At 45.8% G+C, this 16751-nt stretch overlaps 1 protein-coding gene across 3 annotated transcripts in view; it reads left to right on the top strand.

The window, feature by feature from the left end:
- TAF5L (TATA-box binding protein associated factor 5 like) overlaps positions 1–16453 on the top strand; it is a 144181-nt gene extending 127728 nt beyond the window's left edge. For all 3 annotated transcript variants that reach the window (XM_078648837.1, XM_078648835.1, XM_078648836.1), the window contains exon 6: positions 6308–16453. In XM_078648837.1, coding sequence (XP_078504963.1) covers positions 6308–7105 — 798 coding nt within the window. In that variant the 3' untranslated portion in view covers positions 7106–16453. The remainder of the gene's footprint in view (positions 1–6307) is intronic.
- Positions 16454–16751: the final 298 nt, after the last annotated feature.

The raw sequence follows: 16751 nt of genomic DNA, 5'->3' as shown, positions 1-16751 counted from the left end.
GTTGCTCTGGCAATCCAAACTAGGGAATCCTTGGGCACTATTTTCAATTGTAATGCAATTGAAGACAGCACTTTAAAAGTTGGTTGTGAATATAAATTCCTTGAGGGGAGAGGGCTTTTGTTAGACCTCGGAGTGAGTACTAAAAAAAAGGTTTCTTAGTAAACCCCATGACAAGAACAAATGATGTTTGGAAAAACGCAGTTGCTTCAAGCATGTTTACACAAGAATGTACTTCCGAAACTTATATAACTTTATTTCGATCACTTGGATCTTAAAAAGTACACAGCACAAGAAGAGTAGAAAACAGAATGTAAAAACAAGAAGAAATAAAACCAATAATAAAATACAGTACTTCATACAATACAGTTAGAGGCTTAATCCAAAGTGCATACCAATATTTGGCCAGGGCAAAAACTATTTCCCTTAGTGTATCTGTATACAAGATTCTCAACATCTCTAGGTAATGGCCAGGACCAACCAATCTGTATAACGGAGCTATCCACTTTTTCCTCAAAGATATGTAGTTCGGAGAGAAAAATTGTAAATGCCCAATGAATTCTGGGCTGGCTTTGCATGAGGAACAGAGATCATCATTAACCGCATGCGCGCGGCGGCTTTTCCCGCTGTACGCGGCGTTTTTTTTAAACGCGCGTTACATGACGAGCTCAGCTCGTCATCAGCGTGTGAGCGGCGCAACTTATGATGAGCTGAGCTCGTCATCAGCGCCGAAGTGGTTAAAAGCATTACAGCGCCACTTACACAAAACAATTCAGCGAGTAAAGTCCTGTATCGAAATTGTAAAAAAAAAAGTTTACGTGCCAAGAGGTGGAACAATTTTGTCGATAGTGTCCTCATAGTCAGTCAATCAATCAAACAATTTGTATAGCGCGCTACTCACCCGGAAGGGTCTCAAGGCGCTGGGAGGGAGGGGTCCGTTACTGCTCAAACGGATTTAAAATTAAGGAGCTCCTGGGTCAAACTACCCTCTGGTTTTACCAACTCCTTCTCAGCTGATACCCAGAACATCACTTTAATCCTGTTCCTTGGAATAAGAGCCAGACTTTCTGGATTCGATCAGAACGCCTCCATCCCAAGCCTCTGCAGTAAATCCCGCAATGAGCTAACCATCAAGTCAAGTCAAGTCAGAATTTATATAGCGCACTACATACCCAGAGGGTCTCAAGGCGCTTGAGGAAGGGGGAGGTTTACTTATCGAATATCCAGGTTTTAAGCTGTTTTCTGAAGGCTAGGTGGTTTTGAGTGAGGTGGATGGGAAGGGAATTCCAGGTCTTGGCCGCTAAGTAGGAGAAGGATCTTCCCCCCCCATGGTGGCTCTGTGGATGCGCGGAACAGCGGCGAGGGCTTGGTTGGACGAACGCGGATGGGGGTGTAAAAGGAAAGGCGCGTGTTGAGACAATCAGGTCCAAGTTCGTATAGAGCTTTGTGTGCGTGGGTGAGGAGACGGAACGTTATTCTCTTGTTGACGGGGAGCCAGTGAAGGTCTTTCAGGTGAACGGAAATGTGGTCTGTGCGGGGGATGTCTAGTATGAGTCTGGCTGAAGCATTTTGGATGCGTTGGAGTTTTATCTTCAGTTTTGCGGTGGTACCGGCGTAAAGGGTGTTTCCGTAGTCCAGACGGCTTGTAACCAGTGCGTGGGTGACCGTTTTTCTTGTTTCGGTGGGGATCCAGCGAAATGTTTTTTGAGCATGCGTAGGATGTTGAAGCATGATGATGAGACGGCGTTGACTTGTATGGTCATCGAGAGTGAGGAATCCAGGATGATGCCCAGGTTCCGTGCGTGGTCTGTCGGTATGGGGGCTTTTCCTAGGGCCGTTGGCCACCAAGAGTCGTCCCAGGCGGAAGGGGATGAACCTAAGATGAGGACTTCCGTTTTGTCCGAGTTCAGTTTCAGACGGCTGTGCTTCATCCATTCGGCTACTTCTTTCATCCCTTCATGTAGGTTGGTTTTGGCGGTGGTTGGGTCTTTGGTGAGTGAGAGGATCAGCTGAGTGTCATCAGCGTAGGAGATGATGTTGAGGTTGTGTTGACGTGCGATGGGGCTCATGTAGACGTTGAAGAGGGTGGGGCTGAGTGATGATCCTTGCGGGACGCCGCAGATGACCATGGAATCAACTTACCTGGGAGAATTTCAGAAGACTGGACAGAGCTTCACGGTAGGAGGTAAGCTCTTCAACAGACCACAACCGATACCAGAACATGAGTGACTTATAGTCTAGGTTATGGGCCAGCTGTCTATGGACAAATTCCAAGTAGAGAGGAGTCAGAGGGGTACTGGGCGGTAGGTCTAACCGAGATCTAAGAAAACTACATTTTATACTTGACTAACCTTAATGTTATAGCTTTCCAGGGCTGTGGCCATGGCGTATTTCTATGAATTTTACTGATGTGTGCGGTTTGCTGAGTTGGTAACAATTTCACTTTCTCGATACGGGGAGCCCAGTGTACCTTGGGGGTCAGGCGGATACCCAGATAATCAAAAAATCTTCTTGCTCCAGATGGCTGCTTCCTACAAGCACACGTCTTTTGGATCGTTTCGCAGTTCTCCTTTAAAAAATCATATATTTTGTTTTGGCCTCATTTGATACCAGGCCTCTCTTCGCAAAACCAAGTGAAGTCATTCAGGAGTTGTTGGAGGCCTTGCACGTCCTTCCCATAATGTAGCCGTCTAATCTGCAAAGCACTCAAAGGACCCAATCCAGAAAGATAACTTTGCCACTCCTTGTTCACCAAAAGCAAGTGAAAGTAGTTCAGGTATGTTTGTGGTCTTGGCATCTAATCTCTCCAGGCAGTATCTGCAGAGAACAGGAGCTGTAATGCATTCCAAGAAAATACACTGCAATTTCATGAAATATTTAGCCTGGAAATGGCCAATAATGAGACTCGTGAGCAAGGAACTATTTTATTTACCCCCCTGCTTTTTCACCTAATGTAATTGTGTTACGCTGCTGAAAGCAGGCACTGTTATCCTTCTACTGATTAATTAAAAAAAGTGAGTTTGAGGGCAACAAGATGTTTGATGGCGTGGAGCAGGCACAGGACTAGGCACCTCCTTGCACTCTGATATCGCCTCAGTTCAATGGGATGTTCTACAGTCCTGTTCATCTGGGGAAGAACCAGTTGTGAGAAGTTGGCCTGGCATATGCTGTCCACTAGTTCTAGTCGGCAACTTGCACCAGTCCAAACAACCCTTATTGATGATAGGTTTAAAGACCACCTTTAATGAAAGTTATCCTAGTGGTAGCTACGGAGAGCAGCCTTCAGGCTAAGTCTTGAAGGAGTGTAAAGCAGCTTGGTTTACCAGAATATAACCTCTTGAATGTTTAAATGAAAGGAGAACCACACCAGGTGTGTATATATAGATATAAAATATATGTATTTTATACTAAACACTCTCTAGTAATCTCTTTATGAGATTACAGAGCCAGGTACACAATAGAACTTCAGTAAATAGCACAATATACACTGGGCCCCGCGGGGGACCACATCATATATTAAGAAAGTGGTATAAGAACCACGACTTGACTAGACTCAGTGCCTAGAGCACGTAGAATCGCTGGGACCCCAAAGAACCACCGAAGGTAGTGACACAGGAGACCCACGGGGGGCGCGTGCAATGTGGGAACACAGCCGCGAGCGCCATTAGCTTCTATGGGGAAAGTCGTGGTTGGAATTTTAAAGTTAAAGGAGACTTAGGAGAGGACTTTGAGCAAACCTATTTAGATTTACGGGGTTCTAGGGCCAACACCAACGGGACCACCGGAGTACTCGAGTTACCTCACCCAGGGAAGCCTAGTGCATAAGTGTCACATGGTGTCGGGAATCGTCATTGATTTCGATAGCGATCTGCTGCAAAGTGCTGCTGCAGTGAAGAAGAAAAGTGTCCGGGGTGATCCAAGCCTGGATCGAAGATGTGAAGAACTTGAAAGCAGAGGGGACAAAGTCTGGGTCACTTGTCGGTGACCAGGGGCACGGTAGACCAATGCCCACCGGTGTCTGGTGCTTCAGGTGCGAAGAGGTGAAGCTTGACTATACAGCCACGAGGGACCAGGAGGCGTCGACGACCAGGAGCTGGATTCGAGCTGTCCCACAAAGGATGTCGAGTGCTGCGGCGCTAGTGCTCGGATTGAACACAACAAGCTTTGGCAACAGTAACTCATGCAGGAAGACAAAAGATGTTTCGGTGTGGACCAGCAAGGTCCAGGGGACTCACCAAGCGATGGAGATTCGGGGCATGTCTGGAGCAACCAGGGAAGCCCAAGGAAAGTTAAAGTTGCCTTCTCAGGGACCCACTGGTCGACGGACCAGGGATTGCGAAGGTACCTCGAGAGAAAACACAAAGAGCCGGTTCACGGAACACTCGTGAAGTGTAGGCTGTCAATTTTCAGTGGAAATGCTGCTCGGGTCGTGGCTCCAAGTAACCCAATGCACAGCCTCCAGGATCGTCAAGATGCATATGCACTTGCAAATGTGCACAGTGTCCAGGGGTTCCGGTTCCATGGTCCTCACGAGGGCTACGGGTCTCTGCTTTGCTGGGATCTCAGGTCAGCCTCTGGGAAGTCTAGGAACCCACATCCTGTGTTGCAAATTCTTCGGAGTCCTGCGGGAGCTTCAGAGATGCAAACTGGTCAAATGTGTCTTTAGTTCCTGCCACGCAGGGGAGTAACTCCTTTACTCCAAGGGAGATCCTTCAGTCATCTAGCGCCTTGTAGACCGTCGAAGTTCCAGGATTTAGTATCAGAGTTTCGTCCAGGTAAATCTAAAGTCCTGTAGTCGGGGGGGGGGTGCCTACTTTATACCCAAGGAAGGGGTGGGACAAACTCTGGGGGACCCACCTATGGGAGGGTTTGGAAAGAGGGGTGGCTTCACCCATTTCCTTTGCCAGTTTCGCACCAGACCAGGGGCTGGTAGCCCCTGCAACCGGTTTGAACTGGGCTATGCACAGGGACACCAATTGTGCCCCCAGTGCTGACTTCAAAGCTCTCTTGGAGTGCACCCACCCAGCCCTAATATACTAAAGCCTGTCTGGGAGGTGGTGACACCGCCCTGTGACAGGAAACCTATTGTCCAGGCCTCCCCTGCCGGAGTTTTCACCAGCAGCAGGAGGCCAGACTCGTGTCTGTGGCTGCAGCATCCATTTTGGGATGCCAGGGTTCTGTCAAGCTGGTACCGGGTGTACAGATGTGGCCATGTTTCTCCCTCTAGGAGGGTGGAATCATACCTCTGTCGCTAGTAATGGCGGGGAGGTATGATTCCAAGGTGTTTGACACCAAACACAATATGTTTCCTTGCAGCCATTCCAAAGTTAGCATTTACCGCGGGGTTATAATGCACTGAAGAGTATATGGTCTCGCTGCATCACAGAACAACCCCAGATAATAGATTCCAAAGGCTGCAGAGGGGCCCTGCCCGTGCATGGGTACCCTCTCACACAAAACCCAGCACCCTGCCTTCAGGATTGATAAGGCCTGCCATAGGGGTGACTGATAGGTTTATATGTGTAGTGATATAGGTAGATATAGGGTACCTAAGTAAGGGGTGCATACACCACCTTACTCGGGCTGCTGTAGCAGACCTGTTGTGTCATTTTTTTTGAAGGTTACCCAGGGGTGGCATAATACATGCTGCAGCCCCTGGTAGGCCTCTGGGGTACCTATGCCCTGGGTACCTAGTGTACCATATACTAGGAACTCATAAGGGTGCCCCAGTAACCAAACTGGAGTGTACCTAAAGTACATGGAATCATTTGAGAGGAAGCAGCTAGGCTGGGGTCCTGGATAACAGGGCCCCAGCCAGACTAAAGTCGAAAAACAGTGAAACATCAGCAAAAAGTGGGGGTAACTATAAGAAGCAGATCCTACTCTCTTACACCAGTGCTCTCAAATTTACCAGGCCCTTCTGTGAGCAGCTCATCCTGCCCAGGATTACTTTGACATTCTCATATTTGGAGTCCTTAATTTATGATGGATTAGAGAAGCGGGAAAGTACCAGAATTTAAAAAGGAAACATACAATACATGACCTACTTATGAATGGGGTTGGCTAGCTTCAAAGCTTTGAGAAGACTATTGAGCGCCAGTTGTCAGAAAAGTAGGGGGCATTCCCAGTTGAGTACTCAGTTTATGGTCACCCAGCTGCTGGGTATTCTTTGTGTAATCAGTGACATTTGCTAGAGTGCTTTATCTGAGACTTTGAAATCCTTTAAAAAAGGAATGTGATTTTATTTTGGTATTTGTTGCATACTAATGAATCTATCCTTTTTCTTTCCTCTTTTATCCCATCGCCTTAGGGTGAAGAAGACGACTCCTTGGGCACAGAGATGAAGATACTGAGAGGGCACAGTGGGCCAGTTTACAGCACCAGGTTCATGTCTGATAGTTCTGGGCTTTTGTCTTGCTCCGAAGATGCCTCAATTCGATACTGGAATATGGAAACGTTCACCAACACTGTGCTTTACCATGGACATGCTTACCCTGTCTGGGATATCGACATCAGCCCGTGTAGCCTCTTTTTTGCCAGTGGCTCCCACGACCGTACAGCTAGACTGTGGACATTTGATAGAACATATCCTCTTCGAATATATGCTGGCCACTTAGCGGATGTAGACTGCATTAAATTTCATCCCAATTCGAACTACCTCGCTACTGGTTCGACAGACAAGACTGTTAGGCTGTGGAGTTCTCAACAGGGTAGTTCTGTACGTCTCTTCACGGGTCACCGTGGTCCTGTTCTGTCCCTGGCTTTCTCTCCCAGTGGCAAGTACTTGGCATCAGCTGGTGAGGATCAGCGGCTAAAACTGTGGGACTTGGCATCAGGCACCCTGTATAAGGAGCTGAGGGGGCACACTGACAATATTATCAGTCTCACTTTCAGCCCTGACAGCAGTTTGATTGCTTCTGCGTCTATGGATAACTCTGTCAGGGTTTGGGATATTAGGAATACCCACTGTAATGCCTCTACAGATGGTTCATCCGGTGAGCTGGTAGGCATGTATACAGGCCAAATGAGTAACTTGCTGAGCGTACAGTTCATGGCTAGCAACCTGCTGTTGGTGGCTGGAATAGCACAAGAAAATTACAAACCTTGAATACTGCGGAGTAGACCTCAGTGTGCGAAATAATTAGGCCATTTAAATGGAAAAAGTGATATTGAAACCGTTGGCTTTTCTAATGTATGTAGTTTTGTTTCAGAGACTGGCAAACTACCCCCTCCCTCCCCCACATTCCCTCTGTGGGATGCACAGTCTACAGTATACTGTAGAATTCTGATATAAAAGATGATCAATGAAGAATAGTGCCAAAGAACGGAATTCATATTTTGCATAGGAATCGAATGGGGTGTTGTTTTTTGGTTTAAAGTGTGTTTGAAAAATTCTGGGGAAATCAATTTTTTCATATATACCATAAATTAGTGGAAGTAATACAGGACAACCCATGCTTATCATTTCTTTTCAAGAGGCTCATTGACCTTGCCCGCTTAATAAATAAATTGCTGAAGCCGATTGCTTAAAATGTTCCCAGGATTCCCATCACTCTTGTTCGCAGTTTAGCACTATAGAAGGGTCACTATGCAGCAACTGTATTTTAGAAATGGTCTCTCAGAGGCTTGAAGGAGACCCCCTGCAACCCAAACGAAAGTGCATTGTAAAGTCGGTAAGGGTTTTAGTCACCAGCTTTCTAAAGGTTTTATTTCCCACCTTTGCTGTAAAAAGTTGTAGCTTGAATGATGATAGCCATGAGGAGGAGGAGGGGCAATATTTAGTTTAAAAATAAATAAATAAATATATCTATTTTAGATCAAGCATGCAATGCCCATTAGGCTGAAAAGGTTTTAGCCCCCCCACTCCATTGTCTGCCATAGCCCGGGCTGTGGAGTGCACAGGCAGTTCATCAGCTGTCATTGGCTTAGCAGGGGCTGACGACTCAATCAATATGGAGCTTGTATAGCGTGACTACTCACCTGTGAGGGTCTCAAATCACTGGGGATGAGAGGCGGGGGGACATCGTGATCTGGACGTGGAGGTTCAGTCAAAGAGCCAGGTCTTGAGATCCTTCCTGAATTGGATCAGCGACTGAGATTGCCTAAGGTGGAGGGGCAGGGTGTACCAGGTCTTAGCGGTGAGGTAGGAGAAGGATATTTCTCCTGTTCTGGTCTTGGGGATCCGGGGGATGGTGGTCAGGGCAAGTTGGGCAAAGCGAAGTTGTCTGGCGGGTAGATGGAATGAGAGGCGGTGGTTTCGGATATGCTGGTCCTACATTGTGGAGAGCTTTGTAGGCATGTGTGCGGAGCTTGAAGAAGATTCTCTTGTTGACTGGAAGCCAATGGAGTTGTCAAAGTAGTTCTGTGATGTGGCTGCGGTGGGGGATGTCGAGTACCAGTATGCTGAATTTTTTTAACGTTTGGTAGCTTCCTGAGGAGTTTCTGGTTGACACTGGCGTAGAGAGCATTGATGTAGTAGCGTATATGGGTGACCGGTATTCTGGATTCTGTGGGGATCCATCTGAATGTCTTTTGAAGCAGGCAGAGCGTGTGGAAGCAGGATGAGGATACGGCGTTGATCTTGCGGCTCATTGTGCTTTTTAGTGTCCAGTATGATGACGAGGTTACTTGCATGGTCTGTGGGGGTGGGAGGGGTTCCCAGGGTGGCTGGCCACCTGGAGTAGTCCCAGGCAGGTCGCAGGATGAGTACCTCGGTGTTGTCAGAGATGAGCTTGAAGCAGCTGTCTTTCATCCAGTTGGCAGTGGCCTTCATCCTGCTGTGAAATTTTATTCTGGCGGCTGGGTGTAGTTGGTGTAGATGTTTTGTTGAGCCCATGGTTTCTGACAATGGCTGCGATGTGGGGGGGCATGTAGATGTTGGTGACGGAGGGGCTCAGGGAGGAGCCCTGGGGCACTCCGCAGCTGAGCTCTGTAGGTTCTGAGCTCCTGTGTTCTGCCAGTAAGAAGGGAGTGGATCCATTCCAGGGCCTTGTCCCGGATGCCGGCGTCATGGAGCCTCTAAATTAGGGTGCAGTGGGAGACTTTATCGAAGGCAGCCGAGCGGTCCAGTAAGATGAGGGCTGCAGTTTTGCCTTGGTCGAGGAACAAACTGATGTTGTCTGTGACGGCGAGGAGTGCGGTCTCGGTGCTGTGGTTGCTTCGGAAGCTGGATTGGGAGATGTCGAAGACGTGATTCCTTGCGATGAAATCTGAGAGTTGGGCATGGATTGCCTTCTCGATGACCTTGGCTGGGAAGGGGAGGAGGGAGATGGGTCTGAAGTTCTTGAGTTCAGTCGGGTTGTCAAATGGTTTCGTCAGCAGGTGTTTGATCTGGGCATGTTTCCAGTTGGCGGGGAAGTTGTCCGTTTCAATGGAGTAGTTGATGATGTGGCGAAGCTCGGGGACAATGGAGGTGGCTGCTCTATGGAAGATGTGATGCCTCATCCTAAGTACTTTGCAGGTCTTCAAAAGACCATTTATCAGTTCATAGGTCTTTGTGTGTTTTAATTGCTACCAGCCCTCCTGCAGTCCCAACTCTTGCATGGACTGTTGCTTCAAGAGTGGGAGAAATAATTCATTTACAATACAAACGTGGGTATGTAGCACATTAATAAAGAGTGCCCAGCCATTGGTCTGGTTTGCCTCTAAGCCTCAAACCCGAATTAGAGCCCTCTGCCTGATATCGAATTCATCATTTTAAATATGTGCTAAAAACTCACATTTCAAAAAGTATATTTCTTTAACTTGGGAGTGCTTCACTTAAGTACACTAAAATTAATTTGTACATTGACTGACATTTATCAGAATTTAGTTTCCAAACGTAAACTGTGAAACGCTCATGCCTGTGATGAGGATGCTATTAGCAGGGCCACTGGAATTATGCGAGATAAGCATTTTTCAAATAATATTTGATTTTCCACATAATCCTTTGTCTGCTATTAATCTGTAGATTTTGACCAAAAGAAATACTTTCTAGCTCAAACGGATAAAAATTTACTAAAAAGTGGCGATATGTGGTCCTGCGCTCTGGAAGGCTCTTTGCAAAGGTTGAATGGTCATATTTCTGTTGCTTAATGCTGTATTTAGATGTTAAATTTGGTATTAATAAGGTGAACTCTTCCAGAGACAGTGTTACCAGATGTAAATTTTACAAAATAATGCGATCATGCTAACACAAAATGTGCTGCATTGTGCGACATAATTTGCCTTTTCTTCATGCATAATTTAGTCAACACTGCTGCATAATTTGGTCCTCCTCTGCCACATGATATCAGTGGCACTGGTTAGTAGTGAACCAAGAGGCAAGTCAGTTGTCATGTGAACCCCGCTTAGTTTTTTATCACATATGGACCAACATTAAAGGCTACTAAAACATAAGTTAAGTTTTTGTAAAGGGCACATCCTACATTGAGTTTTTTTTTTAAAAGTACTTTTAAAAGGGATGATGGAAGATATGGAGGCACAGTGAAATAAGGTAATTACCTGCTAGATAAAATGTATCTCACCCTAGGCAAACTGTGTTTAAAAACACGTTTCCTGGTTGTACGTTGCACAATTTAGCCACTAGATGAAGGTAGACGCGGTTGAACACTTGCCCAGGAGACTTACTGCCAAAAGGATCACTGCCCAGCTACCTGTTTCGCGCTGTGAGCGCGTGGTCACCTTCGGCTGTTGGTCCCCCTTGCTGCCACCTATAGCATCATCACGCGGCTGCCGAGCGGGGGGACTACAGCCCCCAGAATCCTGTGCGGGATTTCCCCGCCTACCCACGCCCACTTCCGCGCCCGGAGGTGCTGAAAACACCGGCGCTCCCTCGGTGGAGCGGGAGACGCGGTTGAACACTTGCCCAGGAGACTTACTGCCAAAAGGATCACTGCCCGGCTACCTGTTTCGTGCTGTGAGCACGTGGTCACCCTCGGCTGTTGGTCTCCCCCCCGCTGCATCCTATAGCAGCATCACGCGGCCGCCGAGCGGGGGGACTGCAGCCCCCAGAATCTTGTGTGGGATTTCCCCGCCTACCCACGCCCACTTCCGCGCCCGGAGGCGCTGAAAACACGGGCACTCCCTCTGTGTCGCGGGATGCGCGCGGGCGGCGCCGGGCTAAGCCCGGGCAAAGGGCGGGCCGTCTGTGGCCGGCCGAGGCTGGGCTGGGCCATGGACCTTACATTGTTTTCCCGGGATATACACACTAAAGTAAGAACACATAAGAACTGTGTAATAACTTGTGTTAATATAATCCTTGGGATTCGGTTAGCATCTTTTGTACTATAAGCTGTAAACCATCAATACACACTAGAAATATGAACTCACGGCTCAGTAATGGCAGGAAATCCCTGGTGGGAGGGACTGTCAGAGGGACCCTGGACCAGTTTATAACAAGGGCCGCTACAGTGTTAGAACGTGAAATAGCCATCACTAAGCGGTGCCTGTCTTCAGAATTGCTGTATAAACGTTCCTCCCTGGGTCCCATCCAGCTAGCAACCACACCACCTAATCACGGCATCGATATAGAACAATTTAACGACACTGCATTCCCCCACAGCTACAAGATCTAGCGGAAACAGCGGAGATAAGCAGGTAGCCTAATTCTATAGACCGGAATATAGGATCCAAAAAGGAAACTTCTTCAGAAGAGCAAACACTATTGACATCTAGGAAGCCCACCAATAATAAGATTATATCAACTAAATCATTGGGGTAAGGACCTCCAAATAAAAGAAAGCGAGGGGGGAACAGCCAAATAGGCAGACGAGCAAAAACACCTAAAATAGTTTTGAGCCCCTTAAAGAGTCTGGTTCTGCAGCAAGGAAGCCTGTGCCAGATCACTCGTCCCCACATTCCTATCTTATTCAAGACCTAATGGGAAACATTGAACAATTGGTCAAATCCTTATTAATACCACTTGTGGAGAGAGTAAAAAGAATGGTAGAGCAATTGGGGTCAATCCAAGAAACGACTACTATTAACACTAAACTACTCAGGGAATTGCCAGTTAATAGACATGATTCGATCTCTTCTGTGCTATCCATAGGGCCGAACACAACTAACCCTTTGAATAGCGCTGATTTATTACCCCTAGCCCACGATAACACCTCGGCCCCTCTGAATACGATTATAGATACCGACCTCAGGAGACCTAGGTAAGAAAGAGCCGGAGGGCAAGTAAGCAAGCCAGAACACAAGCACGGAAATACCGCAAGGGGATTTCATTCTGATAAAAACTTAAAGGAACTGTCCATCAAATAGATCTTCCTCCAGAGGCGGTACCTTATGTTACAATACTCACTGGGGTCCCAGAGCTGGTAGCGGGGAAAACCGAGGGATACCCAGACCTTAAGAACAAAGTAGTGCACTGGCTGAGAAAGAACAGGCCATTACCCCCTAACATAGACGTTGAAATCTTACATGTAAGATTAGGTTGGGTGGGACAAAGACCGAAAGATATACAGGGGGATGTCCTCATCACTAACTTCAGAGATCCTAGGGCGACTATGCATATCAGAGACTGGTACCTTGAGAATGACGGGGAGGTATATCTACCCGTGATTTAAGTTATTTCTACCCACAAGCTTTATTAAGTAACCCTTCAAGATCACGGTACCCCTATATGCATACACCGGTGGGCCCCACCTTTAACATCTCCACCTTCAACCGATTTGCTTCTTTCTCTGGATTGGAGGGGGTGGACTGACTCACAAAAGAGGTTTCAAGGGATTATGAGCCATTTATACATACAGCTAACGACACGATATACAGGGAAGAATGACTACTTGATATAAGACCTAAGATGGGAGAGGTTGTCACCACTTATAAGAAAACATCCAAAGGTCAGTCTATTATATCATGGAACCTAGCTGGCCTGAAGGATAAAGTGGACCTCCTAGAATCGTTAGATATAGTAAACAAGCACAACATATTGTGCTTTCAAGAAACCTGGACGGTCCAAGAAATTCACTTGACAGGATATCAAACCTTTAATACACCCGCCATTGTAAGCCAACACGGTAGAAACAAAGGGGGTTTGTGCACTTACATTTCAAACACAGCAGGGATTTCAGTCGTTAAATTTATCTCAACGGAATGTTACCAGATTTTATTAACCAATTGGTCAGGATTGAAAAACATGGCCATTATTAACTTTTATAACAATGCCCATGCATCTTTATGGGAAGGGATTATTAATAGTCTTAGAAGTTCGCTGATCAGTTTAGAAAAAATAGGGGATGGGGATTTGGCACTTCTATGGGTGGGTGATTTTAATTATACGCTCTGCACTCGCAGCGCTACGGGCATCTGTGTCCTGGCGGAGAACAGGGAAGATCCTCCAACTCACTTTGTTCACTCTAAGCTGGGGGATTTGCTGAATACATTGATATTCCATTTCGATTTAAGCTATGTTAACGAAAGTTGCTCACCGGCGGAGGAGTTTAAACCAACATTTAATGGGAGAGGGGCAAATTCTATAATTGATTTTACCCTTCTGTCCTCCAGATATTGGTCACTTGTCTTGTCCTGGGAGACACTCGATACCGCCATGAGCGACTACTATCCTATTTCGTTCTACCTGAAAACAAAGGAACTAGGAACAAATATTAAGGTCGTCCGCAATACTCCGATCAATCTGGCAAGCAACACACGGATATTCCATTAAATGGGCAAAAGTAGACCCTGAAGCTTTTAACCGAAAATTGGTCACCAATACTTTTGACCATTTGATAACTTCCCTCTCATTGTCCGGAGATAATCATCATGTTCTTAATTCCTTTGGTAAAATCACAGGCGAAATTAAAAAACAACTGACAAGGAATATAAAAATCATACACATAAAGTCAAGGGTTGGTTTGACAAAGATTGTTCTAGGGCATATCACAATCTGAAATGCGCCCTACATGAAGTCCCTAGATCAATGGGGCTAGTAAGGCAGACACGAAGATCCTACCATGCTGCCTTAGCGAGAAGGAAAAGAGAGTTAAAACACGAAATCTGGCAGAACCTTCACGAGGCATGTTTAAAGAATGATCAACATAGCTTTTTGGAGAGCAGTTAATGCACCCTTTCTGACAGATAAGGAAACAGACATCATTGACCTAGCTATTCCAGGGGACACTTGGGTCAAGCATTTTTCTAATTTATATGATAACCCTAACACACCAGAGAGTGATAATGATTTAGACAACCAGATGGTACCATTTGAAGAGGTCGAGCGATCTGAGGCGTTCCCATTGGGGATCGAATTTGGTCATGCAGAGGTCATCAAGGCAATCAAGGATAGCGCCTCAGGGAAAGCACCAGGACTGGATGGTGTCCCAATAGACTTATATAAATCTTTGGTCACCCCTGTTAGCAAATGTCCTAAATCGTTCTAATACTTCTGGCTTTATTTCAACCTGGCCAGAAGCAATTGTTATACCAATTTTTAAAAAAGGGGATAGGAACAACCCCGTTTGTTATCGACCATGCTTTAATGAAGGTAGCGGGCAGGATAATCCTCAATAGGCTGCAGGTCTGGGCGGAGGAAAACTATATCATCACTAATTCACAATACGGTTTCTGCACAGGCAAGGGCACTATTGAAATGGGCCTAAACTTAGCATTACGAACAGCCAAATATACCCAAGCTAAGAGAGGTAGTTTATTTATTACCTTCGTGGACCTAAGTTCCGCGTTTGATTGTCTGGACCACTCTATGTTATGGAAGACGCTCAGAGACATGGGCATAGATCAACAATCCTATCATTTATCAAGGAACTGTATAGGGACGCAGGGGCCCGGGTACACTATGGGCGGAGAGGAGAATGCTCTGATAAATTCAACATAAGAAGAGGCGTGAGACAAGAGTGCATTCTGGCGCCCTTTCTCTTCACCTTGTATATCAACAGTGTGGGACAACATCTAAAGGAATTTCAGTTTGATTATCCTTCTGTGGGGGGGAATTCCGATTCCCATCCTTATGTATGCGGATGACGCAGCAATTATGTCACAAACTGTCATCGGCCTACAAAGGGCTGTGGTTAAATTCTCGGAATATATGAGTACCCGAGGGCTAGTAATTAATGTCTCAAAAACATACTCCATGACATGTGGTACCACGACAAGATCAAGCAAGGCAATTTTCTTGGGAAAAAATAAGATCGAGAATACTAGTAGATTCTCTTACTTGGGAATTAACTTTGATAGTAGAGGAACTTGGAATGAGGCAGTGTTTTCAAGAAAATTGGCCTTTTCTAGGGCCAATGGTGCCCTGATAAATTCCGCCAGGAAACTGGGCGGGCGACCAGTGCGTGAACTTATCCAAATCTATAAATCAAAATGTGTTCCTACTGGCACTTACGGGGCCGGGATTTGGGGGATTGTTAAGGCAGAGCATATACAACGCTCTGAAAATTATTTAATTCGTTACCTACTAGCCGCCCCTAAATCCATGCCCATTTATTTTAGCCACAGCGAAATCGGGCTACCATTTACCACGGATACGATTAAAGCTTCTCCATTGCTCCTATGGCACAAAATTTGGGTAACGCCAGAAACATCTTTAAATGGAGATATCGTTACGGATTGTCTATCGCTAGATGGAGTTGTAAACATTGAATGGTTAAATTATATCAAAAACATGTCTGAGATTGGGCACAGAGAATATTTTGATAACCCACATGTATGGGAAAGGTTCCAAGACGCATGCTAAAAAAAAACTGATTTTGGAACACCTGGATAAGAAAAAGTGGTCGTTTGAAAAGGGTAAACACACCGCCATGTCGAATCAGTTACTTATCGCTCACGTAGGGATGCAGCCTTACTTGTTATTAGATTGTAGTTGCTTCTCACGAATGCTGCCGACAAGGTTCCGTGTGGATCCTTTTTTCCGTATGGTGACATTTCCCGAATGTAATGACTGGTCCAAACATTTGGTAAAGTGCCCATGCGATGATTTATCCCACCAAACCAACATCCACTGCATCCTGTTCTGCAAATTTTATGTGACCCCCAGGAAAAGGTTTTTGAAACCGACCCTTACAAAATGGGGAATAAGGGGATGTAGAGCGGCACTGCTTAAGCTAAAACATTTGGAATCAGAATTCGTCATAAAAGCGGTTTCCTCCTACTTAAGGATACTTATTAGTTTCAGGAACACTATGTGATTTATAATTAGTACCCTGTTATTCCTCTATTTAACTTATTTTGGTACTAGGAACAACTATGAATCCCTTGTAATCAATACTATCTAGTAGTAGCCCAGAAAAATGCTGGTAATGAGGATGTATATATTTGTATGATTCCGTCTGTATAGCTCTGATCTTGATCCAAAGGATATAACTTGCCTGCTGTCATCTGTGATGATTTTTAGCCTTGTGTATTTAGTCGTGACTGTTACTTTTAAAACTTTTTTAAATTGTATTTTTAAACATGTGCTTTTATGATTTTGCAACTAAAAATCGAATAAAGCTTATTTTGACTTTGACACTAGATGAAGGTGAGGGGGCGTGATGACTGACATAAGGGCGAGGGTGGCAGAACTTCCAAGACATCTTGGCTCAAAGTTCCAAGAAGACTTTTTTCCAGAGCTCAGCATCTGGCCTTCAATGACTTTTCCACCTCTAGAAAAGTAACTTTTGGCATGTTGGAAAAGCAGACATTTTGTTGCGGGATCAGGTTTGATAATCACAGTACAAATTACATTTGAACCCCCACTTGCCAAAGATCAGATGAATTACTGGGAGTATCTAGGGATACATCATCCTGCATTCACACCGCTCACA

This window comes from Lissotriton helveticus, chromosome 6 (assembly GCF_964261635.1).
Source record: "Lissotriton helveticus chromosome 6, aLisHel1.1, whole genome shotgun sequence".
NCBI classification, from domain to species: domain Eukaryota; kingdom Metazoa; phylum Chordata; class Amphibia; order Caudata; family Salamandridae; genus Lissotriton; species Lissotriton helveticus.
This window is presented reverse-complemented; position numbering and strand designations above follow the sequence as displayed.